The 25,717-nt window shown below is 39.7% G+C and overlaps 1 protein-coding gene across 2 annotated transcripts in view; it reads right to left on the bottom strand.

Annotated features, from left to right (window-relative positions):
- spns2 (spinster homolog 2 (Drosophila)) overlaps positions 1-25,717 on the bottom strand; it is a 128,658-nt gene that overhangs the window by 6,138 nt on the left and 96,803 nt on the right. The window contains exons 8-12 of one of the 2 annotated variants that reach the window (XM_041800710.1): positions 24,878-25,067; positions 21,265-21,330; positions 18,601-18,699; positions 14,003-14,166; positions 9,408-9,444 (exon numbers count right to left, since the gene is read on the bottom strand). In XM_041800710.1, the coding sequence (XP_041656644.1) occupies positions 9,408-9,444; positions 14,003-14,166; positions 18,601-18,699; positions 21,265-21,330; positions 24,878-25,067 (556 nt within the window). Of the gene's footprint in view, positions 1-9,397; positions 9,445-14,002; positions 14,167-18,600; positions 18,700-21,264; positions 21,331-24,877; positions 25,068-25,717 lie in introns of both variants that reach the window. The other variant, XM_041800711.1, reaches the window with a different exon arrangement.

The following is a 25,717-nucleotide window of genomic DNA, read 5'->3' on the forward strand; positions in this document are numbered from 1 at the left end:
CAGCTTCCTTGCAAGATTTTCTTTTCTTTGTGGCATCAACATCTGCAGTGCAAATGCCATCTTTTCCCACACTTTGTCCCTAGTTAAATTTCATTGGACAGAAATTCTGAGCAAGTACTAAAATCTTCAGACCTATGAAACAAGCCACATGTCAGCTATAGAGACGCAATGGCATTTGTAATATCGCTGATCATGGTGACAGAAGCTACTCGGTATTATTGTTGACATGTGATTGTTTTAAATAAGAGGTCTCCAGGGTAAAAAAGTGGTGTTTTTTTACTGCAGCAGAGCGAAGGGAAGTGGAAACTACAGATACTATCAGCCCTTGCTTAACTATCATCCTGGTTGATCTACCACGGTGAAAATGGTGGATTGTACAAATGGCAAGTGTGATTTTTGAGGTTGTAGAGGCTCCAGTGACTTTTATATCTGACGGTGTAGAAGCATTTTGGTTTCCTTTTTTCTGGGAAGCTGGAGCCAGCCGTCATTGAGCGAGAGGTGGGGTACACCCCGGACTGGTCGTCAGTCAATCGCAGGGCTGACATACAGAGACAACCAGGCATGCTCACATTCACACCTACGGCCAATTTAGAGTCACCAATTAACCTAATGAGCGGGTCTTTGGTGGTGGGAGGAAGCCAGAGTACCTGGAGAGAACCCACATGTGCACAAGGAGAACATGCTAACCCTGACCATAAGATGAACCAGGGACCTTGTTGCTGTAAAGGAAACAGCGCCGGCATGCAGCCAAAAATATAAGTATATGTTTTAACCCTAATGCACACCTATGTCACTTTTTTGCACATTCTGTAAGATTCAAAGTGCAATTGTTGTTTAATAATTGCCAATGTCTTATTTTTAAGTCTTCATTTGTAGTGTTTGTTTTTTAAAATACCACAGTAAATACAGTGCCACGGTCTTGTTACCTAGGTATTTTTGCATCATGCAGTTTTGATACTGTTATAGCCCTTGTATGTATGTCTTAAGTTATGGTGTACAGTCTACATTAACTAGTTAAGGTGTAGTTTTTGGTTGCACCATGGAGACATCTTTAGTTGTAAAACATACCATCCAAAGTAACTACTAACTAACTAAATATTATCTGTCTGTTTATCCATCCATCCATCCATCCATCCATCCATCCAAGTCAACCAAGATATCCCTCCACAGGGAGGTGCCCAGGCATCTGGATCAGATCAAGGAGCAGGAGCTTTACTACTACTACTCTTACTTCCCTGCTTTTAACCCTATCTCTAAGGTTGAGCCCAGGACCCTCCAAAAGAATCTCATATTGACTGCTTTGCACCTACAGTCTCATTCTTTCAGTCACTACCCAAAGCTCATTACTATAGGTGAGGGCAGGAATGAAGATTGGTCTGTAAATTTAAAGCCTTGCCTTGACCAATCAGTGAAAAGCGTTTCTCTAAATTCAGTGTTTGTAACATTGACGACTGTAGCTCAGAAGGTTGAATTGGCTGTCTTTTGACTGAAAGGTCAAGGGTTCAAACCCCCAGCTCCTGCAGTCACATGTCAATATATCCTTCAGCAAAACACTTCTCTACAAATGGCTTCCACTGCTGTGTCAGTGGGATGTGAAAGAGTACGATAGTTTGAATGGGATTAGTTTTTACCTGTGACCACTCTACTACCATCTGGTGGGAATGGGAAGTTTGATCTGTGGTCTAAAAGGAGTTTTGAGTGATAAGAGGACTAGAGAAGCACTACATAAGCTCAAGACCATTTATCATTTACAGTGCTACCTCTAAAAGGGACCTTAAATGTTAGTAGAGAGTAATTTCTATCATAAGTTAGATCAAACTAGGCTGCAATTGAACTCATGCATAGCTATTATAACCCACTGCTGACAATTAAATAAAAATCAGATGGAAAAAACACTCCAAATGTTCACAACTTGATCCTCTAACTTCTTCAAACGTCTCCCGGCGGTGAAACACTGATAAACAAAGCTCATATGTGGTAAAAATGTGGCACCAAAGGGGAAAATAAAACTCTAGTTGAAGTCTATTAAGCCTTCATGGTGCCATGCTTGTGATCTCCTGTGATTGGTTTGGAGAGACAGCAATACGTCCCGCTGTGTGTTGTGGTCTGTCATCACGCCGCCCTGAATGCTCCAGTACACCCACTGCTACTGCTGCTACAACAGGATTAGTGCAGGAAGCAGAGAGGCAGCGAATCACTCTCTAAACCACACATTCACACACCTCTCCATAGAAATACCACACACTCCTGCATCATTACACCTACAGACACACCGGTGTGTTCCAGAAAACAATAAAAAGCTAAATCATGCTAAAAGGATAACAGGTTTATAGGAGGATTAGAGGATTCTGTAAAACAATGTGTTTTGTTCTGTAGCTGCTGATCCAATCCTCGCTGGGATGAACCATTTCCCTCGATTATTGGTGTCAGTGGATGCTTTAAACTCTGTCAATTGTTTGTGAGCCAAACATAGAATTAAATCGCTCAAATGCCAGCCAAACACAGAGATAATTAGGAGTTTTGGATGCTTTGATACGTGTTAGACTATCCTGACTCCTCACAGCTTCCATGGCACTGCTGGATTCTCAAACAAGGGGAGGTCTAAGAAGTCTGGCAAGGAAATAAACCTCAATCAAATCAACTTGTGGCAGTTTTCAGGGGAGTCATGTTGCTATAGATGTGACTGGCTTCCCATTTTCTCTTTAAAAGAGAGGATGGAGCAAACAAAGTGTCATCTGAAGGATTCCGATTCACCTTTTAACGCCTCCATAACTGTGATAGCCAGGGTCGGCGGTATTATGTTTCTGGGGTTTATCATTATTGAGATATCACAAAAACACTTTGAGGGATTTTATTCCAACTTTGCACAAAGATCTGCTCTGATTCAAGGATGACCTAATTGGATTCTGGAGGTATAAGGCCAAGGCCAAACCCACTCCTCTTGACCCAGCGCTGTACTTTAACTTGGTCATGTCAAGGTCATCACGCCTCATGTTCATCTGTTGCTTGTGAGAGTTATCTCTCTAGGCCAGCTTGAGGGATTTTCTTCAAACGTCGCACAAATGTCAACCCTGACTCACGGGAAAACTGAACACGTTTTGGAGGCATTAAGCCAAAATCCCCTTTCTTAAAACAAAATTACCTTTTTAGGTTATGATTACAATGTGGACGGGCACACTACCCAAACCATTTGGCCATAAATGTCAGAGGTCAGGATGCCAGAGAAAAGAAGAAACTGCGACAACTTTAGTGGAAAAATAATTCAATAATTGTGAAATAAAGCAAAAATTGGTGACAAGTAGTGAAAAGGGCTTTGAAAAACAAATTAAAATGGCAAAACCTGGTTTTAAGTAACAATTTGGGTGGGGCAGAGGATCAAAAGTGGCAAAAGGTTACACATTTGGTTGAGAGTTGCAAAAATTGGCAAAAAATGGTTCAAAGTGGTAAAAAAGTACAATAAAGACACTTACCAGTGCAAAAAAGGGCAAAATGGAATTAAAGTGGTAAAACTAGAGAGAAATTGGGTCAAAATGGCAATAAGTTGCAAAGCCGGGTTTGTAGTTCCCAAATAATTGGTGTAACAATCTTCAAAGTGGTAAAAGCGGCCAAGTTAGGTTAAATGTGGCAAAAATGGGTTGAATGTGCAGAAAAAGTGGCAAAACTACGGGGGAAATGGGCTAGAAGTGGCGACTAGTTGTGAAAGGATTAAAAGTGGCCAACAAGCTGCAAAAATGTGCAAAAAATTAGTTAAAATGTGGCAAAAAAAGTGAAATTGGGTTTAAAGTTGCAAAAAAGGGTGAAAAACAGGTAAAATGGGTTAAAGTGGTAAAATAGAGCAGAAAAAGTGGAGGAAATGGGCTTAGAGGTGTACAGATGTGGGAGAAAATGGTTTAAAATCACAAATAAGGGGCAAAAAAGTGACAAAAATGGGTTAAAAGTTGAAAAAAGTCACAATTAAGTGGCAAAAAGGTCAAAAATAGGTCAAAAGAGGGAAAAAATGTGACAATATGGGTTGAAAGTGCAAAAAAATGGCAGAAATCGGGTTAAAAGTGGATAAAGTATAGAAAAAAGGGCTAACAAGTGATAAAAATGAAGTTAAAAGTGACAAAAATGGGTGAAAATGGGTTAAAACTGGTCATCAGAGTCAAAATAAATTTACAGTGGCAATAAGATGTTCAAAGTAGTGAGAAATTGGTGAAAACTGTTAAAAGGTGGCAAAAAATGTGGTGAAAATCGGTTAAAAAGTGGCAAGATATAACCTAAGGCCCAAAAATAGTATGATGCACTTTTCTGCTCCAAAATGAAGTAACTGTTAGCCAGGATGCTAGCACCAGTTCTACTGGTCCAACAGACATGCACTGATATGGTCAATGAATCACCACTGTGGAGGGCACATTCTCTGGGTTTTTCAGGGTAACAGCCAATTCTATGTGCAGGCATGCTAGTGAGAGAGAACGAGTGTATGTGTCTGTATGTTTACCATCTGTACTCTCTCGAGCTTCTGCAACACCATAATGCAATGTGAATTTACTGACTGGGCTGCCAATTTTACATCAGTCATTCAGAATGTACAAAGGCTCTGAAAAGGGATATGACCTAACTTTGTTAATGGTTCTGAACATGAGACCAAAAATATGTATATCACCACTTGAGTTCCACATTTTGACTGTTACGATGAGGAAAGTCTTGAAGTTGCTCTTTCCATTGAATGCTCCACAGACAGCCTGCTCAATGGTGTATGTGTGTATGTGTTAACGTGTTAATGTGCATGTCATCTGTGGTCACCATCAGCCCACCCTGCTCTGCTGATTGAGGACTCTGAGCTTTTGTTGAAGAATGAGAACATGAAGAAGGAAAGTATGAGCCTGCAGCTGCATAAACACATAAAAGCGTTACATTTTGAGCAGCCGTGACGGAGTCTGAGTTTTCTTTTTTAATTTCCTGAGCCAAACAGGATTGTTATTACTGAATAAATGAGTGTGACGCTCTGCTGTCAGATCTCACGCTGATCTTTTGACAGCGGCCAGCTCGGGGATGTCCTCTGTTATCACGCTGAGCGGGGGGGACTCTGGTCAGCACCGGGTCTCTCCTCCTGCTGAGGAAGTTAATTGGATCTCAGTGTATCTGATCTCCGTCTGGGATTGCATCACTGGAGATTAATAGCTTGCGATGTATAACAGCTTAGGCGATTACGGCTTCTCTTCATCCTCATTTATTCTGCTGGTCCTGCGTCTTTTCTCTTTAGCTATTAAATTTCTCTCCCAGACTCCCACTTCTCATCAGAACCAAACATGCTTTAATCTAAAGTTTCCTCTTAATCCATAGTACATTATATCTTCTCTCTGCTCCCTAAATTCTGCTCATTGCCCCTCTGGGACTTGTGGTTGAACTGTGAACTGTATTGATCAGTGAGTCAGACCCATGGGAGGAAATACTGCCTATCCCTGATTGGATTATCCTCCAAAACAAATGTTTAAAATCAATCACCACAGAGTGCCTCCATGTTTCACTTCAGAGCCAGTTCAGGGGCGTATTCAACTCTGACCCCATGTGTCTGTAATCACTGTTCTCTATAATTAGCCTCCGTTTGACAGCGGGACAAAAAACTAGAGCTGCTGAGTGTGACAGAGCTGATGAACCCCTCAGGCTGAGCACACAAACTGCTCCTGAAACCTGATCTGTGAGGCAGCCGAGAAGGAGCCTTTTCATGTCACCTGTCGTTAGCTGTGCATGCTAATGCCGCCCTGCTGGTGGTAATGACACCACAGCACTTACAGCTAAAGACCAAACTAGTAGTTTTGCATATTATAGACCATTAGCTGCAGATTGTGTGCCATTTATATTTCTGCAGACTGTTCTTCAAAGCATATGACAACTTTGAAGATCGATTTCCTGCCGTCAAGGCCGCCACTGGCTCTCATTTATCAGAGCAAAATGCAAATGAAGTTGCAGAGCTTTGGAAGTTGCTTGTGATGGGTGATCCATCAAACTATTACTTCTTTTTTTTGCCAAAGTTAGGCTTTAGTATTGGATGATGTAGCTGCATGCACAAAGTGTTTCAAACACTTTCAGAATTATTGATTATGTTATCCTACAGTAAAACAAGAGTGAACACAATCTACATGATCATTTTCACATTATTATGGAAGCCACCAGGAAATACTAGTACACCTTATTTTTTCATTTTGCCATTTTCCAGTGATTTCAAGTAAACCTGGACTGATTTTTCATGATTTAACTCATTTCTGTCATTCTTCACATAACACCACTGGTTTTCCTGTGATCCTGTGATTTTCTAATGATCTCAAGGAATAAACTTGTCTCTGGTGATTAGGCCTGTCCACAGATCTTGCTGAGAAACCAGAGAATGTGCCCAGCCCAGTTGTGATTTAGTGATTGTATTAATGCATGTGTGTTGGATCAATAGCATTGATGCAAATAGTTACTTCATTTTGGAGCTGAGAACATTATTATTATAGGGTTCTGATATTGGAATTATTTATTTGTGACACTTTTTAATCCCTTTATCCACTTTTTCCACCCATTTTTCCACTTTTTTTAAAACAATTTTTCATCAATTTTTGTGCAGTTTTTGCCTCTTTTTACCCATTTTTTTTGGCCACAAATCCCATTTCACCACCTTATCTACCCATAATTGCCACTTTCAACCCATTTTTGCCACTTTATCATCCCATTTTACTTAATTTTTCATGCATTTTTACTACTTTACTACTACATTTTTACTGACCATATTTGGCCACCTCCTGCCTCTTGTTGACTCTGTTGATTCATTTTTGCCACTATAAACTCTTTAAGCCCATTTAGGCCCATTTAATCAGCATTTCACTGTTGTTGTGCCCATTTCTGCCTCTAGAAACCCCTTTTCATTAGTTTTTCTGACAGTTTTTGCCACTTGTAACTGATTTTTGACACTTCACACACATTTTTGCCACTTTCAATCCATATACTCTACTATTAAAATCCCATTTCGCCACCTTTTTTGTCTATTTTTGCATTTTCTAACTCGCTTTAGTTCTGAAAAAAGGGTTTACATTCTTTAGAAAGCTATACACTACAGCATATATAGATGATGCTTTGATAAGAGCAATTATTATTCAGGTAACAGATAAATAAAATATGGTTATTACGTCTTAACTTTACAATGGACCCGACCTCCATGGACCCCTATGAATTGAGGTCTATTGACATTTATATTCACACATTTTAGGCTTTATCTTTTACACATTTTAGCTTTGATGCTCTCAAGTCAATCTTTCCTCTTTTTTATAAAATATATGATTTCTCTGTGTTGTAATTACTTTTGTAAACTGACTGAATATCGTTAATTGCAAATGAGAGATTCCTCCTCAACCATCTCTCAGGTACATTTTTTGGATGAAGTTTAAAGACAAAATTTACAGAAATGAATCACCCCTGTCATATCATGCATTTGAATTGCAGTAATTATTTTTATAGGTATCTTTTTTTTTTCTTTAAACTTTGATGGTGTTTGTGATGAGACTCTATCCCTTTTTTCAGTGTTGTTCCTTTATTTAATTCAATATTGCACTACTCTGCAAAGCAGAGCACAAAGAGACTGTAAAGATGGACCTTGAACGATGATTTTCATTTGCCAATGCTCCAATGCCAAATATTAGAGTGTCCTTGAACGCACCAAGGAGGAGCATTTTACAACCATCATAACCAACGGACAAGATAAACAGATAATCCACCCCGATCATTTACAGATAGTCCAACATGTCTAAAGGAACAGCTTTTAATCTGAAGTATTTCCCTCTAAACAAATCGTTGAGAATGGGATGGGGATCTGATCCGATACGTTACGATACCATAATGAACTGTACTGTACCATTTCATACTACACCATACCACAACATGACATCACATGACATGATGATATGATAATAGGATGCAAGATAATACAATGTGATGCAATTTGATATAAGGACTCCATAAAAGTATATTTGATGTTCCCTTTAGTCTGGGATTCATTTAGTGAGGAAATCAACATGAAGACAACTCCACTGTCCTCTCTTTAAACATGAAAATGGCTTTATTATTAGTTTTAACAACACAACTCAAACACGATTTTTGTGACTTCCTGATGACAACTTGATGATGACACACTTCAAAGTGTTTTTAAGGTCTATGTGACCATGCAGTGAAAAAAAGCATTTTAATAGCTCAAAGAGAGTGCTTTAGTCCCATGTTAACTCATTACAGCTAAAAATATTCAGCACCAATGTTATTGTAATTTGATTTGTGATAACATTGGATCATACTACTAAAAACAATAATATTCTGCCATACCAATATTTTATGTATGCTTTGATATGGGTACTTGGAAAGCACACAAGTATAGTAAAATGGGTAAAAAAGATTTGTTGTAATGACCTGGAGGAACTTAAACCTTCTTTCTGTTTTCTACCAAATCAAAATTTGCCTTCAAATACTGCAGGGAGATGCAACTGGCACATCTCATAGCTTCTTCCTCTGAACTCTGACCATCCTGTTAGGAATCCCAGATTTTCAGGTCTTCACAAGTTGCTGCAATTTTATCATGAAAAACCCTCGACAACAAGCTTTTCATTAAACCTTGGCTAGCATTGGTTTATTCCTCAAAAACCAAAAAATAAAGTGATATTGCCACAAACTGTTCACTTTTTTCTATTCTTTGTGTCATACTTGTATTCTGACGACTGTTTAGGAGACAATTAAATCTTTAAAGGGTTATAAAGGAAAGATAAGGTGGGGTGAAAACCTTGACCTTTGGTCTGAATATGACAACCTTTCACTACAAAGTCGCAGCACATTCCTCATCCGTCTAATCAGTGAGTCAGAGTTTAATCTTGTTTTTCTTTACTTTGAACTTCAGTAGCTCCCCATTGTACCTCAGTGCCGAGTTGGCTGGTATGCAGCCAAATTATTGTGTCTTTTCTTCTCTCGGTTAATAATTAGGGAGGATTTTTTTCTCAGACTGCGTGAGCCTGATAAAGGCAGGAAGGCAGCTCTGGCCTTGATAAGATGCCAGATAGTTGGTCAAATAACTCCAAGAACTTATTGGCACTCTGTGAACAATGGGCCGGAAACAGATCATAGATCAATCAGCTTGGGCGGGTATCATCTTGTGTATCAACTGGAGCATTTACAGAGTCATAAAGCCACGGGTTAGAGCGTCTTTTATGTCCTGACAAATATGTTTTGTGAACTCTGTCTCCTAATGAGAGATGCTACATTATGCTCTCCAGGTAATGAGGAGAGGGGGTTGTAAATATTAACGTGCCATGACCGTCTCTTTGTTTCCCACCACTTGAACTAAACTGCTGATGTGAAGGAGAGGAGAGATTGAGAAAGACTGGAAGAAAAGGTAATTTACCTGGTCATACCTTGACTGAGGAGGGGGGCCGTGTCAGCTGGTTCAACCTGAGGAGAGAGGAAGACTTTTAGGAATTAAGGATGCACAGGAACTCTGATACAGTTCTGGACATTAAACCTATGACTTTGTCCTTTTTGTTTCTGTGAGTTCTGACTTTTGTCTTTTCTTTTCATTACAAACATAAAAAAAATCAAGAGTTCAAAGGTTTAATGACCTTAATTGAACAAACTAGTGTTACTATGGTTGAATTGTTCCTTTTTATGTTACTATTTTTCTTTATCAGCATTGCAGACGTTTTGGCCTACGCCAAGCAAATGACTCTGTGACTTCTCTTTTATATTCAACTGCCTGTTAAAGCACTTTAAACATGCTTTTGGAAAAGTGCTTTATAAATAAAGCCTATTATTAAACATTTATTATTCTTTTTCTGCCACTTTTCACCAATTTCACTCATCACACGCCAACTGTCCGTCTCAATCACAGTCAGTCATCAGCCTCTGCTCCAGGCTGTCCTGAGCAGTGCTAAGTCTGAACTGTCAAGTTGAACTGGCATAGCAGATGAGACAGAGCTGCTCTCACACACCACTAAGTGTAAATATGGACCGGGTGAATGCACCGAGGAAGAAGAGGAGGAGGAGGAGGAGGGGGCATGCACTGAACCCAAGCTATAAATGGCATCCCTGCAGCCAAAAAAAGCTAACAACCTAGAAATAATAAAGCACTCTTCAGGGCTGGAAATAGAACGGCGCGCTCCAGTGAGTAACTCGTTCGGCTCCGCTCCGTTTGGAAATAACGCTGAGTATCTGAGGACAACCTCGGAGGAGGGAGATGAAAAAAAAAATAAAACAGCAGCCAGCAAAGTGGCCTGTAAAGTTGGGGGGAATTTATAAATTGGAGGCTTTATAGCATGAATGGAAACTATAAATATCACAGTCATGAAACGAGCCGAGTCGTACAAAGTTGTGATGTTGTCATCTTTCCCGGTCCCTGAGGTGTTGTTTGCTGCTTGTTACATAAGAGCTGCTGCTGTTTAACTCTGAAGTTTTTCTTCTTTGGGATGTTTAGTACAAATCTGTACAGCTCTGTGGAGGCATTCAGTGTATCTGAGGAATGCAGGGGTTGGTTTGCTGAATGTATGTGTATCTACAGCTGTTATCTGACAGCCTGGTGAATGATCAACCCACCATTGAGTGGAAAAAATCAAGGAGAAGATCAAGTATCCTGACTGTTCAGAAATGTCTTCAAGTGAAAGAAGAAAATGATGCTTTACATGTTAAATAAATATTAAAGTTACATCAAACATCATGCATGTCACATGCTAACTTGTTCTGGATATAAAACTGTAGTATATTCATGATATACAGCATTAAAAAACATATTTCATTTTGAAATTGTTTTTTTAACATTGTATAAAGGACTAATAATCAGACGAAACTACAAACTTGCTATTTAGAACCATGATTCAGTGACTGATTACTAAATATAATTACATACCTGGTGTTTATTCCCATGTATTAAGGGGAAACCAATATGTATAACTGCATAATTGCTTTAAATCACAATGTTTTAAGAAGTTATTAAAAAGCACTTTATAGGGATGGGTGATGATGGGTTTAACATCAGTATTGGCAGATATGAAGACTTTTGACAAACATCCATCAGCAATAATATAGACACATACCGTGATGTTTATCTGCTGTACTGTATCAATTTAATGTTGGCATTCAGAATACCTAATAGCTGATTTAGAGAGGATTTTTACGATAGGGCATAGTCTGTGAACTGTTGGTTAAACTCTGATCTGTTTTCATTTTCAAACCTGACAGAAAATGTCAGCACTGAGGAAGTATGACACCAAAATATGCATGACACAATAACTAAATTTAATCAAATCAAATCAAGTATGTAATACAGAAAATCATCAGCATCAGTATCAGCCAATGGCTAAATTGGCCCTAATCTCTGTAACTTACCATCTCTAGAAATAAACATGTACTTGGCATTATTACCATGTATTAATGTGTAAAAGCACATTTGTCATTTATTACTATGCATAAACACGTTTTTACATGCATGACTGCACACTTCAATTTTTATAACCATTTATTAATATGTAATTACCATGAACAGCAACACACGACATTTAGAATTATGTTTTAAAGAGTAATTAACTGAAATAGCTGCACACTTGATCTTAATTGTCATATATTACTGAGTAATTATCATGCATAGCTGAACACGTGATTTGTATATCCATATATAAAAGAGTATACACATGTAAATCTTCAAATCTGATGTTTATAACTATATAGTGTTGAGTAATAAACATTAAACAGCTGCATAATTTTTGTTTAATACTTTGTATAATGAGTAAAAAATATGAAAAGCTGCACTCTTGATATTATAATTATGTAATAATGGATAATTAACATGCATAACTGCACACCTGATTTCTATTACATATATTCATGAGTAATTAACATGAATAGCTCCACAATGGATGCTAACTACAATGTAATAATAAGTAATTATCATAAATAGCTACATACTTGATTTTTACTACAACATATTGATGAGTAAATAAAACATGTCTAACTGCACACCTGATGTTATTACTGTGTATTAATGAGTAATTAAAATGTATAACTGCACACTTGATGTGCTCTACTATGTATCAATGCATGTTTAACATGCATTGCTGCCCACTTTATGTTAACTATTATGCAATAATGAGTAATTAACATGTACAAATGAACATAGCAATTAACACAGGATTATATAATATGAAAACCCATCTTACCATATTTAAGTGAGTTGCTAATAAGTTTGCACAGTATTGCACACTTGCTGTAATGGCAAGTTTTAATGAGTTTTATACATGTACACTTAACGCTTACAATGATCAATTGTAAAAACCACCAACTTGCTTTTGATTTCAAACTATGTGTTTAATGCATATTAGTTTCCAAGCTTGCTATCTGTACACCAAATATGAACAACTCAACAAATACAACTAGAGATTTGGAATTTTCAACCATATATATTTATGACATATCATCATGTAAAATTACAGAAATGTAATGAATTACAGTACAACTGAAAAGTATTGATGCAAATTTGTTTGCCTTTTTTCTAGAAACACATAATAATAATAATGTTCATGTCCCTAAAAAAACCCACAGTGATTTAAATAAAGGTTTAAAATAAGCATTTAAAAACTTTTTAGAGAGGGTGATTTCCCTAGTAATCAGATACTGTATTATCTTTTAGTCTAGCTGTGTAAATTCAACCATTGCAGTAGTAGCTTTAGTAGTAGTAGTAGTAGTGAGAGTTGAGGGATGCATTTTTAGAAAAGGGATGAAGAAAACAACCTCCAAGTGTCTCTGTCTCATGTCTGAGTGTTTTGAACTCCATCTGTGGCTCTATTAGCTTGGCCCTGCAGCACAGAGAGTAGGAGTCATTAAAAGGGGTTGTGGTTAGATATAGTTTGAGTGAACATGTGCCATCTGCCCACACTGTGCAATAATGTGGTCAGATAGACCGAGCCACAAACTAGTGTCTATTACTGGCACAACGGCAAGAGTGTGACTTTTCTTATAGTCATTGTTTCTGCATTTGTTCCCCTTTTTATTTTCCTGGATCACACCCAACAGAAGCCACAGTGCTGCATGGCTTAGTGGTGATTTGAAAAGACCCCCTATAAAACATTCAAACAAAGAGGAATTATTAACAGCATGTGTGGCAGCTTGACCCCTGGGTTATTAAATGCAGTAAATCTGCTCAAGCTTGAAGTTGAGATTGTTTCGCATGTCACATTTCCAAATTTCCAGCTCAAAACAAACTCAATGTGCTTTAGCAGTTAAAAAATTTCACACATCTGTCTTTATGCGTGGGAACAACTTGCAGCTAACTCCACAGAGAAAAGAAAAATCGACTGCACACAGACATCAGACTGCCATCCTGTCTAAAAATGTCCCTCATCTTCAGCAGGAAGGAAGTCATTTCTGAGGGCGCTGGCTCCAGGGGAGTAAGCCAGTGTGATAAAAGTAGGAAAAAATAGTCAAGAAAGAAACAAGAAGTCATGTCTCACCATCCCACAGAGGATGAGTGTGTTTGTTTTAGCCTTTTAAGGCCATGACCGGCTACTGTGCCCTCTCACTTCACATCTTTTGGTGTGTTATGAGAGGAAAATTTGAATGAGAGAGGCGGTAGCTGGTAAAAGTCTAAGTAAGCACACTTTAAGGAATTGATGGCTCGAACAGCTTGTGTCAGCTCTGGAGCACTTTTAGCTGACTTGGACTTTCTTCTGGCTCGGGGGCCTTTCTGAGTCGCATGCTTGGCACCCTTGTTGGCACGGCTCGTCCCTGACACATGTCAGACCCCAGCATCAGGGCTAAAGAGCACAACACTGTCCAGATAAGTCAATAACCCTTTCAGAATAAAACCAGTGTTGTCATTTTTCAGACACATGCACTGAGGTGGGGTGTTTAGGTTTTTTGATTCAGTGGAGGACATCTGCTGTTACCATTAAATATTTAGAGAGTGAACGACTAAATAACAAATGAAGCAATGATGAGTTATTCAAACATTGTCTGAGTCACTTACTGTTTGTCAGCCTTCTCCCTGTCATCCAGGAAAAACAGCGCTGTGGCCAGGAAGAACATGCCCCCCAGGACGATGATGAAGGGGCAGAGCATGAGGGCATAACCCAGACTGAGGAACCGCCACAGAGCCGACGTAGCGTAGCTCTCCTGAAGGGCGTCTGAGATCTGCACCCAGGCGAGCCAGCATGACCACACGATGACACACAACACAGACAGAAAGAGGAGAGATTTCATTAGAGATGATAGCACAGCTACATCAGCATCTGCATGCGCCTTTAATATGGCTTGAAATTTGCAAAAGTCCATGCACAAATTACACACCAAAACGAATCACTCTTTATGTCCACATAAGGGTTTTGTAACAGATTTCCACAAAGTAAGGTCCATGGAATAAAAATATGTAATGTAAAATAACATTACATAAATATTTAACCCCCTTAAAGTGGCTGACCTAATTCAACGGCGATCCAGCTAAATGGTGCCAGTAGTCTCACAATTAGTGAAATGGGGATCGCCTGAGAGCAGTGAATGTTCCTCAAGTGATTGTAGTATAAAGGCACCTGTATCTGGAAGGTCCAGTCACTGGTTAATCAGTATTACTAGCTACTCTTGCGCCATGAAAACAAAAGAACACTCCAAGCAATTCAAAGAAAAAGTTACTGAATTGTGTAAGTCAGAGGATGGATACAAAAAATGTTTAAAGGTGCTGAACATCCCCTGGAGTTCAGTCAAATTCATCATCAAGAAGTGGAGGGAATATGGCACATATGTAAATCAGCCTAGATCAGGCCGTCCTCACATACTGCTTGACCGTGCAAGAAGGAGACTAGTAAAAGAGTCCATCGAGACACCTACAACTACTCTGAAGGAGTTACAAGCTTCAGCAGCTGAGATGGGAGAGACTCTGCATACAACCACTGTAGTCCAGGTTCTCCACCAGTCAAAACTTTATGGGAGAGTGGCAAAGAGAAAGTCAATGTTGAAGAAAACACTTAAAATTTCAACTAGAGTTTGCCTTGGCATTAGGGAGACTCCATGGTCAAGTGGAAGAAAGTTCTTTGGTCTGATGAGACCAAAATGAAGCTTATAGGCCATCAGACAAGACCACCAAACACTGCACATCACCACAAACACACCATCTCCACTGTGAAGCACGGTGGTGGCAGCATCATGCTGTGGGGATGCTTCTTGGCAGCTGGCCCTGGAAGACTTGAGGGTAAAATGAACGTGCCAAAATATAGGAAAATTCTGGAGGACAACCTTATTCAGTCAGTAAGTCTTTATTTTCCAGCAAGACAATGATCCGAAGCATACAGTGAAAACTACACAGAAATGATGAATGTTCGAGGGTGGCTGAGTCAAAGCCCACTTATTTTTCTTAGTTATTTTTATCTAATTGACATTCCTTGTTTTCACTTTGACATTAAATAGTTTTTTTGTTCATTTTTTTGTCAAAAAGGGCAGATTATATTGACCATGATTGATTTATAAAATCAGTGAAAGGGTAACACATTCAATGGGGTGAATATTTTCTATAGGCACTGTAAGCCTTTAAAATACCTTGTCATTTATTTACACACCATGTGACTCAGCTTCATCAGAGTGAGTTCTGCCTCTTTAATCATAGCAACAGATAAAACAGACCCTCTCCATGACGTAAGATGCCCTGTTTTTGTTTTAATGGGGACAGCGTTTCACAGCTCGTGTTGCTGTCCAAGCCTTGAGTAACACTGACGATCAGTCTGTCATGAACAAACAACAGCTGGAGAACAGTGGGTGTGAAGTGACCATTTCTGCCTCCTCGTGTCACTCATACGGCAGCTCAAAAACATAAATACATCACTGAGCTGACAATCGTGACGGAGAGGAGGAGGCTGATGGTGGCTTTTAGCAGATTGTGTGGATGTGTGCAAAAAGGGGGGAATGAGAGTGGGCTTGGTATCTATGTGTGAGTGTATAAGCTGCATAGGTCACTCTGGTAGAAGCACATTGATTATACGTTAGCGTCAGCAGAAAGGGCTGAAGAACTGCTGACAGGAGGATGCTTAGGGACTGTGTGCAGAGTATGTGATCATATGTGCATGTAAATGCATGCACAGTGAGGGGAAGACTTAAAAGGTTGAAGGAATTCAATAAAATGCAGTGTGTGTGGCCGTTGCAGAGGCATTTCGTCAGGTACAGTAAATTGCCCAGCAACTTGCACACTCCAGTTTAACTAAAAATACATTAGCACATACTGCTGCATGTCTAATTATCCAAGTAGAAGGCATTTCTTGGTGAGATTGCTAAGAGATTGTTCCCGGCGTTCCCCTGCCACCCACTCTGCCTGCAGCCTTGTCCTACTCATGCTGTATAGGAGAAGTCCATTACGATTTTCTCAAGGGATTGTGATGTGACAACTGGAGAGGTCTACGTGCTGATGGACGGGGATCCTGGCTCAATCTTAGGAGAGATACTGATGCTCTAAATTACTTTTTATTTCCACAAAAGGAAGTTAAAACTCTGCGGCATTTGGACAGTGATATTTGCAGGAATTCCCACAAGAAGGACTTCGGAAACAGCACTTTGGTTTGTATAGCTTAGTGCAGGTTTGTTTGGTCCACATGTCAAAACCCAAACACGAACCAAAAGATCTGACTCATTGCTCACTCTCTCTAAAGGCTGCTTTGAAATAACCACCAGTCTGTTTTCCCCCAGATTCTCCAATTTGCTCACACACAGGATTGATGCCAGTCCACATGGGTGACTGTATCTCTGCCTGAGCAAAGTTTGCGTCACGACACGTCCATCACACTCGCGTGTTAAACCTCAGCCCAGGAACTGAGGCGTTGAGCAATGACGCAGTTGGATAACTCTGGGACAGTTGGTCAGGGGTTTGTGGAGGGGGTGTGAAACCCCCCGGACAGTCAGAGTCGTGACCCCTGAGGGTGGACGGACAACTTGACTGGCTGACTGACTCACTGAGGGGACATGTCTGACTTAATTCTTGGTAGCAGCCTGTATTTGGGCTGCAATATTCTCACAATTTAGAAGGCCTTCCTCTGCCTCAGCCATTTAATGCTCAAACTAGAGGTGGAATTCATTAATCTTTAAATTATGAATTAATTGTTATTCTATAAATGTAATTGTTCCTCTGCTGAGCCTGTGAAATATCAGGAAATGATGTAAACTACCAAAATGAGCCATTAGGTATCTTCCCTTTGTAGTTTTTCCAACCAGTGGTTGGAAGTAATCTGATTTGATTTCAGCTATGGAACTGGATACAGTTTTGAAATGGGTAATTTAAATGATTTTTAAAAAGAGTAAAACAATCAGTTTGGATTTGTACAGTAGCATCATAGTGTTCTATTTTTTTCTCATTTGTGTAATATTGGTTAACATGCAAATTGTAATTGTGTTTTTTTTGTCACCATCTGCTTCTCTGTGTGCATGTGGAGTATAATTTGTTTGTGGTGATGGTAAAAATGATTTTAAGTATTGATTGCAATATTTTATTTGAGTCTTACTATTTAACATCAGCTGAATCAAACTGACCCAAACTGAGTACGGTTTTACAGGACTGTATCACAAAATGTGTCAGTCCGAAGTTTTACAATTGAAGATGGCACTGGGTTTTATTTGATCTGTAGGAAACAATACATCACAAGTTGTGGAGGCAGATTCTGTTGCCTAGAATTTTGAGTTTCTTTGTGTCAGTGTTGTTTAGTCTTTTGAAGAGCTTGTCTGTACTCGGAGATAACTTACCGCTCCTTTTATCTGGTTTGACAGGAGTTTAACATTTCTATTTATGGAGGAAACAAAAGAACAACACACTTTCAGTGTAGCTCCGTCTGCTGCCAGCCTGTCAGGCCCCGACAGGATCTCCAGGATCAGTTTGATTCACTAATCAAAGGCTTACTCTTCTCTTTTGTTAACATGACCCAGACTGTGAGGTAGAGGTGCGCCTGTGAGAGACAATGTAAACACCAAAAAACCAAGGTAGACTATTCTCCGCCTTTCTTTCTGTAGCCTTAAAGCAGGCATGCAGAATGTATAGATCAATGGAGTTACTTTTTAACTTGAGACATGTTCATTTTGTGTTTGGAATGAAATGAATGCTGCTTGGCAATCTTCAGTCAATCCTGTGAAACACTCCAATGAACAGCAAACAACTCTTTTCAGGCCTCCTGGATGCCATATGTTGGGTGTATAGGTGCAGTATGGTTGGTGAGGGACTGTCCCAAAGGGCGTTTCTGGAGGAGTGACTGTGACCTTGAAAGCGTGTCATTAAGGACCCTCTTTCTCCTCTCCTGTCCAATCAAAAACACCAATATCAGCCCCTCCTTGCTACCGTGAGTTTTACTAGAAAACACCGCTGACAGCCTGAAGAGCAGTGGTGAAATCACACTTCTGTTCACCAGCCCTCCTGAGACGTGTGCTAAAAGCTCCTCTTGTTCCTCACTTTGCTCTGGCCCACTTAAAGCAAAAGCTGTACTTGGTGTTTGAAAACATCCTGCGTATGAATGAGGTGCTTACAGGAGCGTCTAAAGCGGTATGTTAAATATATCCCCCCTCAAACATCCAGATCCCCACATAAAGCTGACTCTTGGAGGGTCTTACCAGGCCGATCAGGTATGGACTCCCTGCGTCACCCAGTAGATGAGAGGTGAAGCTCTGAAAGGCCACCGCTGTTGCTCTCCTCGTCGGAATGACGACAAACTGCAAAGATAAATGGAGGGTGAAAAATACATGAGATGATGTAAGATAGTAAAGAGACAGAGGCAGAGGGTTCACTGAGCCATGTTAGAACAACTCCTCAATTATGCACTCAGATCCCACTGCACTGGGTCAGAATACATCAGGCAGACCTGTCAGTCAGTAAAAATGTAACTAATGGCCTGTCTCTAACTCTAAATGCTCACTACCGTCTCCATCCTGATTTAAGTCCCTGTTTGGTTTTGGATTGTTTGATTTAATAATTTCATACCCCTAGAACATCTGGAGTCCAAGACAAATATCCTCACATATACAATGAGGTGTATTGTATAGCATCGCACCTCATTGTGTATAATATCATGCCATATCGTATCATTCCATACCATATAATACTGAGCCATTCATCACTGTATTGCATTGTACCATCTTGTAACTCATCCTATTGTATCTTATTGTAGCTCACTGTATTGTATCATATTATACTGTATCCTATCGAAGCTACGTGTCACTGTAATGTATCGTGGTAATTTTAGCCAAAGGAACTATTGATTTTGCATGAAAATGTTTTATAATTTGGTTTGTTTCCATATTTAAGACATACTTAGATAGTTTTTATCATCTCTGTGATCTATTAAGCTTAACTTGTGTCATTAGTCAAGACCAGGTTAGGTACCACATGTGCTTAAAGTCCTGCCTGACAGTGACATAATATGACTGAACGTACGTTAGCATGATGATGAGGAACATTATGATTGGCTGTACACTGGAGAGTTTCTAGAAGTGGGTTTTGCAGGTATGTCAGAGGGTCCACTTGATAGACAGACAGACAGACAGACAGACAGACAGACAGATAGATAGATAGATAGACAGACAGATAGATAGATAGATAGATAGATAGATAGATAGATAGATAGATAGATAGATAGATAGATAGATAGATAGATAGGTATTTAGGTAGATAAAAAGGTAGGTAAGCAGGAAGGTAGGGAGGTACATATGTATTTAAGTAGATAAGTAGTTAGGTAGCTACTTAGGTAGGTAAGTAGATATATAGGTAGGCTGGTACTTAGGTAGAAACGTAGGTAACTAGATAGGTAGGTACACAGGCAGGTAAAAAGAAAGTCAGGACAATAGTTAGGTCAGTAGATTGGTAGGTAGGTAGGTATGTAGCTACTTAGGTAGGTAAACAGGTAGGTAGGTACTTTGGTAGGTAGAAAGGTAGGTAAGTAGGTAGGTAGGTAGGTAGGTAGGTATGTAGGCAGGTAAATAGAAAGTCAAGAAGGTAGTTAGGTCGGCAGACGGGTAGGTAAGTAGGTAGATAGGTAGTAAGTCGTTACAGTAGATGGGTAGGAGGTTAGGTAATTATGTAGGTATGTAAATTGGTAGGTAGGCAGGTAGATAGGTGTGTAAGTAAGGTAGGGAGGCAGGTAGATAATTATGCAAGTAGGCAGGTAGATTGGTAGGTAGGTTAGATAGATAGTTAGGAAGTAAGGTAAGTCAGTTGGTAAGTAGGTAGATAGGTAGGTAGTTTAGTGGACAGGTATGTAAGTAAGTTGTTAAACAGGTAGGAAGTTAGGTTGGTAGGCAAGCAAGTAGGTGCGTAAGTAGGTAGTAAGTTAGATAAGTAGGTAGGTATTTAATCAATTCTGAGGTAAATTCAAGAATTCTATTGGAACAAAAATCACTCCTGATACACAAATACATTGCTAGTGTCCTTACACTAGAACTAGCAGTGTTAGTCTTCTAGATTCCCTATACTGATAACAATATACAAAAATAACAAAATAAAAACAGTACGACCACTGTGTGAACCATGCATATCATTGATGGCATTGGTTCACAACCCAAGGCTAGACCTATTTCATAAGGGTTTATTGATGAAACAATTAAAATTAAGTTGATTTCTGACAGCTGGTGGGTCTTTGGGGGCTCAGCTTTTCTTAGATACAAGGTAAAAAGGTAGGGAACAACTGCTCAACATGACGTCATGTCATCATACCAACGTTCACCCAATCGTATTGTGTCATGTCACTAACAAATGTAGGACGTAGAGCAGTTCTGACACCCGAGTACATCTGGTACCTTCACCGGTTATTTAAAGTTACTCTGTTTGCGTCACTTCCCACTGCCTGCTCTAAAAACAAAGATTGGAGGAGAGAAGTGGTGAGTGAGTTGCTCTTAGGTTCTGAAGAGTAATAAATAAATGACTACTGTCAGAAACAACAGCAAAAAGAATCTGTTCGAAGGGACACTCAATATAAATACTGAAGTAATGAAATAGCCTCAGACATACCCTGTATTCTTGAACAATTATCGTAAACAGTGGTTCATACATATAAACATTAAATCGAAGATCAATGCCTTAATCAAGGCTTCCACCACTAGTTTAGTAAACAGTGGAAAAACCAATGGTTGATGTCTCAGTGTCTTTGTTCATTATTTATACAGTTTATAATGAGCACATCTTGTTAAATTAGACCTGTGTCTAATTAGATGACCAACTTTTGCTACAATTTGTTGCAGGAATTTCCAGTGACCCAGTGTGTAAGTATAGGTCTCACTACTCACCATTAAAATGTCTGCTGTTATGGCCCAGTTCAGGAAAAGCAGCGTCTCTCCTATGAAGATACAAACCTAAAAAAAGAAGCAGAAAAAAAATCCATTTAGTAGTGCTAATTAAGATCCGCCCTATCCCTCTGCACAAAAGACATCTTACCAGAAATCAAGCCAAAAGAGGAGGAAGCAGATATTGCTCCTGTGTGTGGGAATCCACGGCTGAATAAAAGTGCTTTGGCTGCTGTGGTTTAAAAACATGTTATTATGCTGTGGCCCAATTATACACGGAGGTGCAGGCTTTCATTTTGGTTCGATTGAGCCCATGAGCTGAAAACAGTATGGGATGATAAGGGCTTTTTATTCCTGTCAAAGCCGTATATTCAGTGGGTAAACTTTTAAACACTTCCTAACTTTAGATTTAGCTGTGAGATTTGGATTTATGTCCTACAGCTGAAAGGGTGGGACAGAAAATGCAAACTTTAAACCATGGTGGGGTTAACATAAAGCATACTGCACTGGTATGTAGTAGCTGGTGTTGATTTTTGGCCACTTTCTTAGAAAAACAGCCCTTAAGGGGTTCAGTTGTAGCAGATTCCACTGTATCTGTATTGGCTAGTTTGGTTTGGCACAGTTTAATGCGGCAGGTTTGATGTGTGCTTACTGCCGGGGGAATAACCCTTCTGCCGGCGTGTCAGACCTGCAGTACAGTACAGAGAGCTTCAGAGGGAGTCTGACAGCGAGAGATGTAGACACGTCTGCTGTGTGAGCTGTGAACCAGACACCGTGACCGACATGTTGCTATTGAAGAGCCCGACCTTCTCCTCAGATTAGCTCTGCGTCGACGAAGCAACAGCTGCCAGGGGTCAGCAGGTCTCTGCAGAGCAACAGCGAGCATTACAACCACGTCACGCCTTGTAATGATACACATCTGTCAGCGTTTCACCATGAAACCTGAGTTGATCACTTACAACTGCGGCTATACTGTACGCTGAATTAATGCTGTACAGTAGAGAAGTCTGAGAAGATGGAAGAGCATGGATTTAAAGTTACAGCCTTGAGAAACTTACATGTTTTCACATCACAAATTACTGTCATCTTAAAGCTTCTTAAGCATCTTTGTGACCAGTACAAGGATAAAAATCTTGTAACACCTTATGCAGAAGCTTCAATCCTCAGTGCACTACAGATTTGTTTTACAGCCTTGGCCCTTTGATGAAGTCTATGACATGCCATTACCCCCAAAAGATGCTTGATGGGGTTGAGGTCAAGGCTCTGTGCAGGCAAGTCAAGTTCTTCTACAACAAACTCATCAAACCATATCTTTATAGTCCTTGTTTGTGCACTGGGGTATAGTCATGTTGGAATAGAAACAAACTGTTGCAACAACGTTGGAAGTATAGCATTGTCCAAAATGTCTTGGTATGCTGAAGCATTAAAATTGTTATTGACTGGAGACATAGGGGGTCTAGCCCAAACCCTGAAAAACAGTCCCATACCATCATTCCTCCTCCACCAAACTTTACAACTGGCACAAAGCAGTCAGGCAGGTAATGTTCTCCTGGCATCCACCAAACCTGGACTCATCAATCTGACTGCCAAACAGAAGAGCGAGATTCATCACTCCACAGAACAAGTTTCCTCTGCTACACAGTCCATTGTTGGTGTGCTTTACACCGCTGCATTCGACACGTGGCATTGGACTTGGTGATATGAGGCTTGCATGCAGCTGCTCGTCATGGAAACTCATTCATTGAAGCTTCTGTGGCACAGTTTTTGTGCTTACATTTATGTCAGAGGAGTTCAGAACTCTTCATCCATGGAATAACTAGTCGTTGACCCCGCTCTGTGATTTGATGTGGCATTCTGCTTCATGGCCGAATTGCTGTTGTTCCTAAATGCTTCCATTTTCTAATAGTATCACATATAGTAGACTGCAGAATATATGAATGTGTAATTTCAGAAACCATCCTGTTGAATGCAATAATAAACAGGTGTGGCCAAATACTTTTGCCCATACAGCATACATTGGCATGGCTTTGGTGCATAACATTTACCATTATTTTTGGTTTTACCTCATTTTTTATTATTTCATCGTCTCATGCACCACAAAAGGTGCACAGCCCAATCTATTTAGTCGGCAGTTTGCTTGCATCTTGTTCCGATATTTGGAAAACAAAACATGAAATTACCCAATATCAGGTGCAGAGTATATTGGTTTTTGTTGATGTGTTATAGAAAAATATCACTTCAGTTTCTTCTAGCTTTAAAGTTTTGTTAACAACCATAGAAAGAGACATAACAAAACCTGGAGATAAGAGATTTACAGTGAACATCATGTCCCTGATCAGTGACAAATTTGAACATTAACGTCACTATGATGATTAGTATTGTTTTTATGTGTCTCTAATACCGTGTTTTATGCTTTGCAGAAAGCTATAAGATGTGTCTCAAGGAAAGATGATAAATCAGTGTGTCTGTTTTACACAAGCATCTGTACTTGAACTAGAGTAAAGTGTGCACTTGTGGCCCCTCTGTCATGCAGCTCTTGTCTTAAATTGAGTTGGACAGACCTGTAATCATATAATTAATCTGAATACGCTTGCAGGCTCGGAGTAAAATCTGAGTCATGCTTGTGTCAAACACCTGATAAATGTGCACCTTTGACTTCATCAGAGTTCATATAAATTTGAATTAATAAATCAAAAATCACCTCTTGGGGAAGTACTTATGTGTTGTCTAGGAGCTGATGTTGAAGAACAACAGAATATAAAGCACAGATTGTCACTAAGGTAGTTATTTTTTCACTGTTTTCTTAAGAAAATGGTGCTGGCTGTACTAATAAAAGCATTTGTTTTCTAATCTTGTACCTCAACATCCTGAACATGAAAACAAGATAACATTCATCCCTGTTCCAGCATCTCGATAACTTAAAGTCACAGGTCAAACAAGCCAGAGCCAGCCAAGGTTACATATTTAGGGTACGGAAGCCTGTTTGTTATTTTCCCTTTCACGCATGGGAAATATTTTCCAATCTTTCTCAGCTTTCCAGCTTCATTAGCTGTTGAGAGCCAGTTCCTTTTCTTTGTTTCTGATAAGAGTGAGAAATGTGTGCCTGGTGGGTCTGGCAGCTCGGAGTGCATTGTTTCAGGGCAGCCGTTGTTAAGTTGCACCCTTTCCTGCTTCACGAGGGAACTGGACACACAAGAACCCTTAAGATTTGCCTTTCTCTCTTAACTTTAGGTAAGAAAAGGTTCAAGCCTCTGCTACCTGTAGCAGCTCCTGAGGCATCTCAATGTGACCCGCGATTAAAGCTAATCATGATGAGAAGTGACACCCGCTCACTGCCCCAGGGACTGAAAGGAGCTGGTATTATCGGAACATTAACGCACCTGATGAGATTCTACTAAACTTTCTCTTTTCGACTGGTTACCAGACTTTTCTCTTATTATATTTCCCTGAGGCTGATGCATAATTAACATGTTAATATAACTCTTTTAGAGGGACATTTTTCACTCAGGACATGTTCATTATGGGAAGCAGGAAGGCAAATACAACTATTGAAACCAACTTCCTCTGCCGCAGACACAACAGTATACACAGGAGAATTACAGGAAGTGTCTCTTACATAAGCTCCTTCGATGCTCTTCTTGGCCACCACGAAGATGAGGCAGATGAAGATGGCCGAGCCCAGCATGCTGACGGCGCACACCAGTGGGTCGGCTCGCTCGGTCTTCTGGCGGCAGAAGCGTGTGGTGGCTGCTCCGATGACGACGCCCAACAGACCGGTCACACAAGTGATGGCACCGAAGATTAGGCTAGATGGAAAAGCAGAGGAGGAGAGAGTCTGTTACTGCATTGCTCAGTGTTTTTAGAAACTGATCTTAATGGGAAAATGGTTTGATTTGACAAGCTTAAATGTTTCAAGTCAGCACACAAATTTTAAGGTTAGACAATGACAACCAAGGGAATACAAAATGCAGTTTTTAATTGATGACTTAATCTATAAAGGAAAAAAATCCATTCAAGTCTACCTCACCAGTCATTTCCCCCCTGTTGTTAAATCATGAATTACCAGTGCTAGATTGCCAATCCCTGCTCTGAAAAGTCATTGTTTTTACCATGTTTTAACCTCACTACCCCCATTTACTGCCATTCATTTAGAAGGAATGTTTTCACCCATAAAGGGACGGGACGGCTTCATTTGGGCAAAGTACCAGAATGGAGTCTCATCAGTGAGCTAAACATGAAAAGGGAGGAAGAAGAAGGAGCAACAAATAGTGTCCTGTTGGAATTTTCTTATAAACTATCTGACTGTGAGAGATATTAATGTTTTACAGATAGTGTGCAAAACAAAGACTAATAAAAGCACTGACAACCTTACTTTTTGTTTGTAAAAGATATAAAATGAACATACTCTGCTTTCAGTTTGGTTTCATATTAATTTTTATAAGCCCCATACCACTCC

The sequence above is a fragment of the Cheilinus undulatus genome, linkage group 12 (assembly GCF_018320785.1).
Source record: "Cheilinus undulatus linkage group 12, ASM1832078v1, whole genome shotgun sequence".
Taxonomy (NCBI): domain Eukaryota; kingdom Metazoa; phylum Chordata; class Actinopteri; order Labriformes; family Labridae; genus Cheilinus; species Cheilinus undulatus.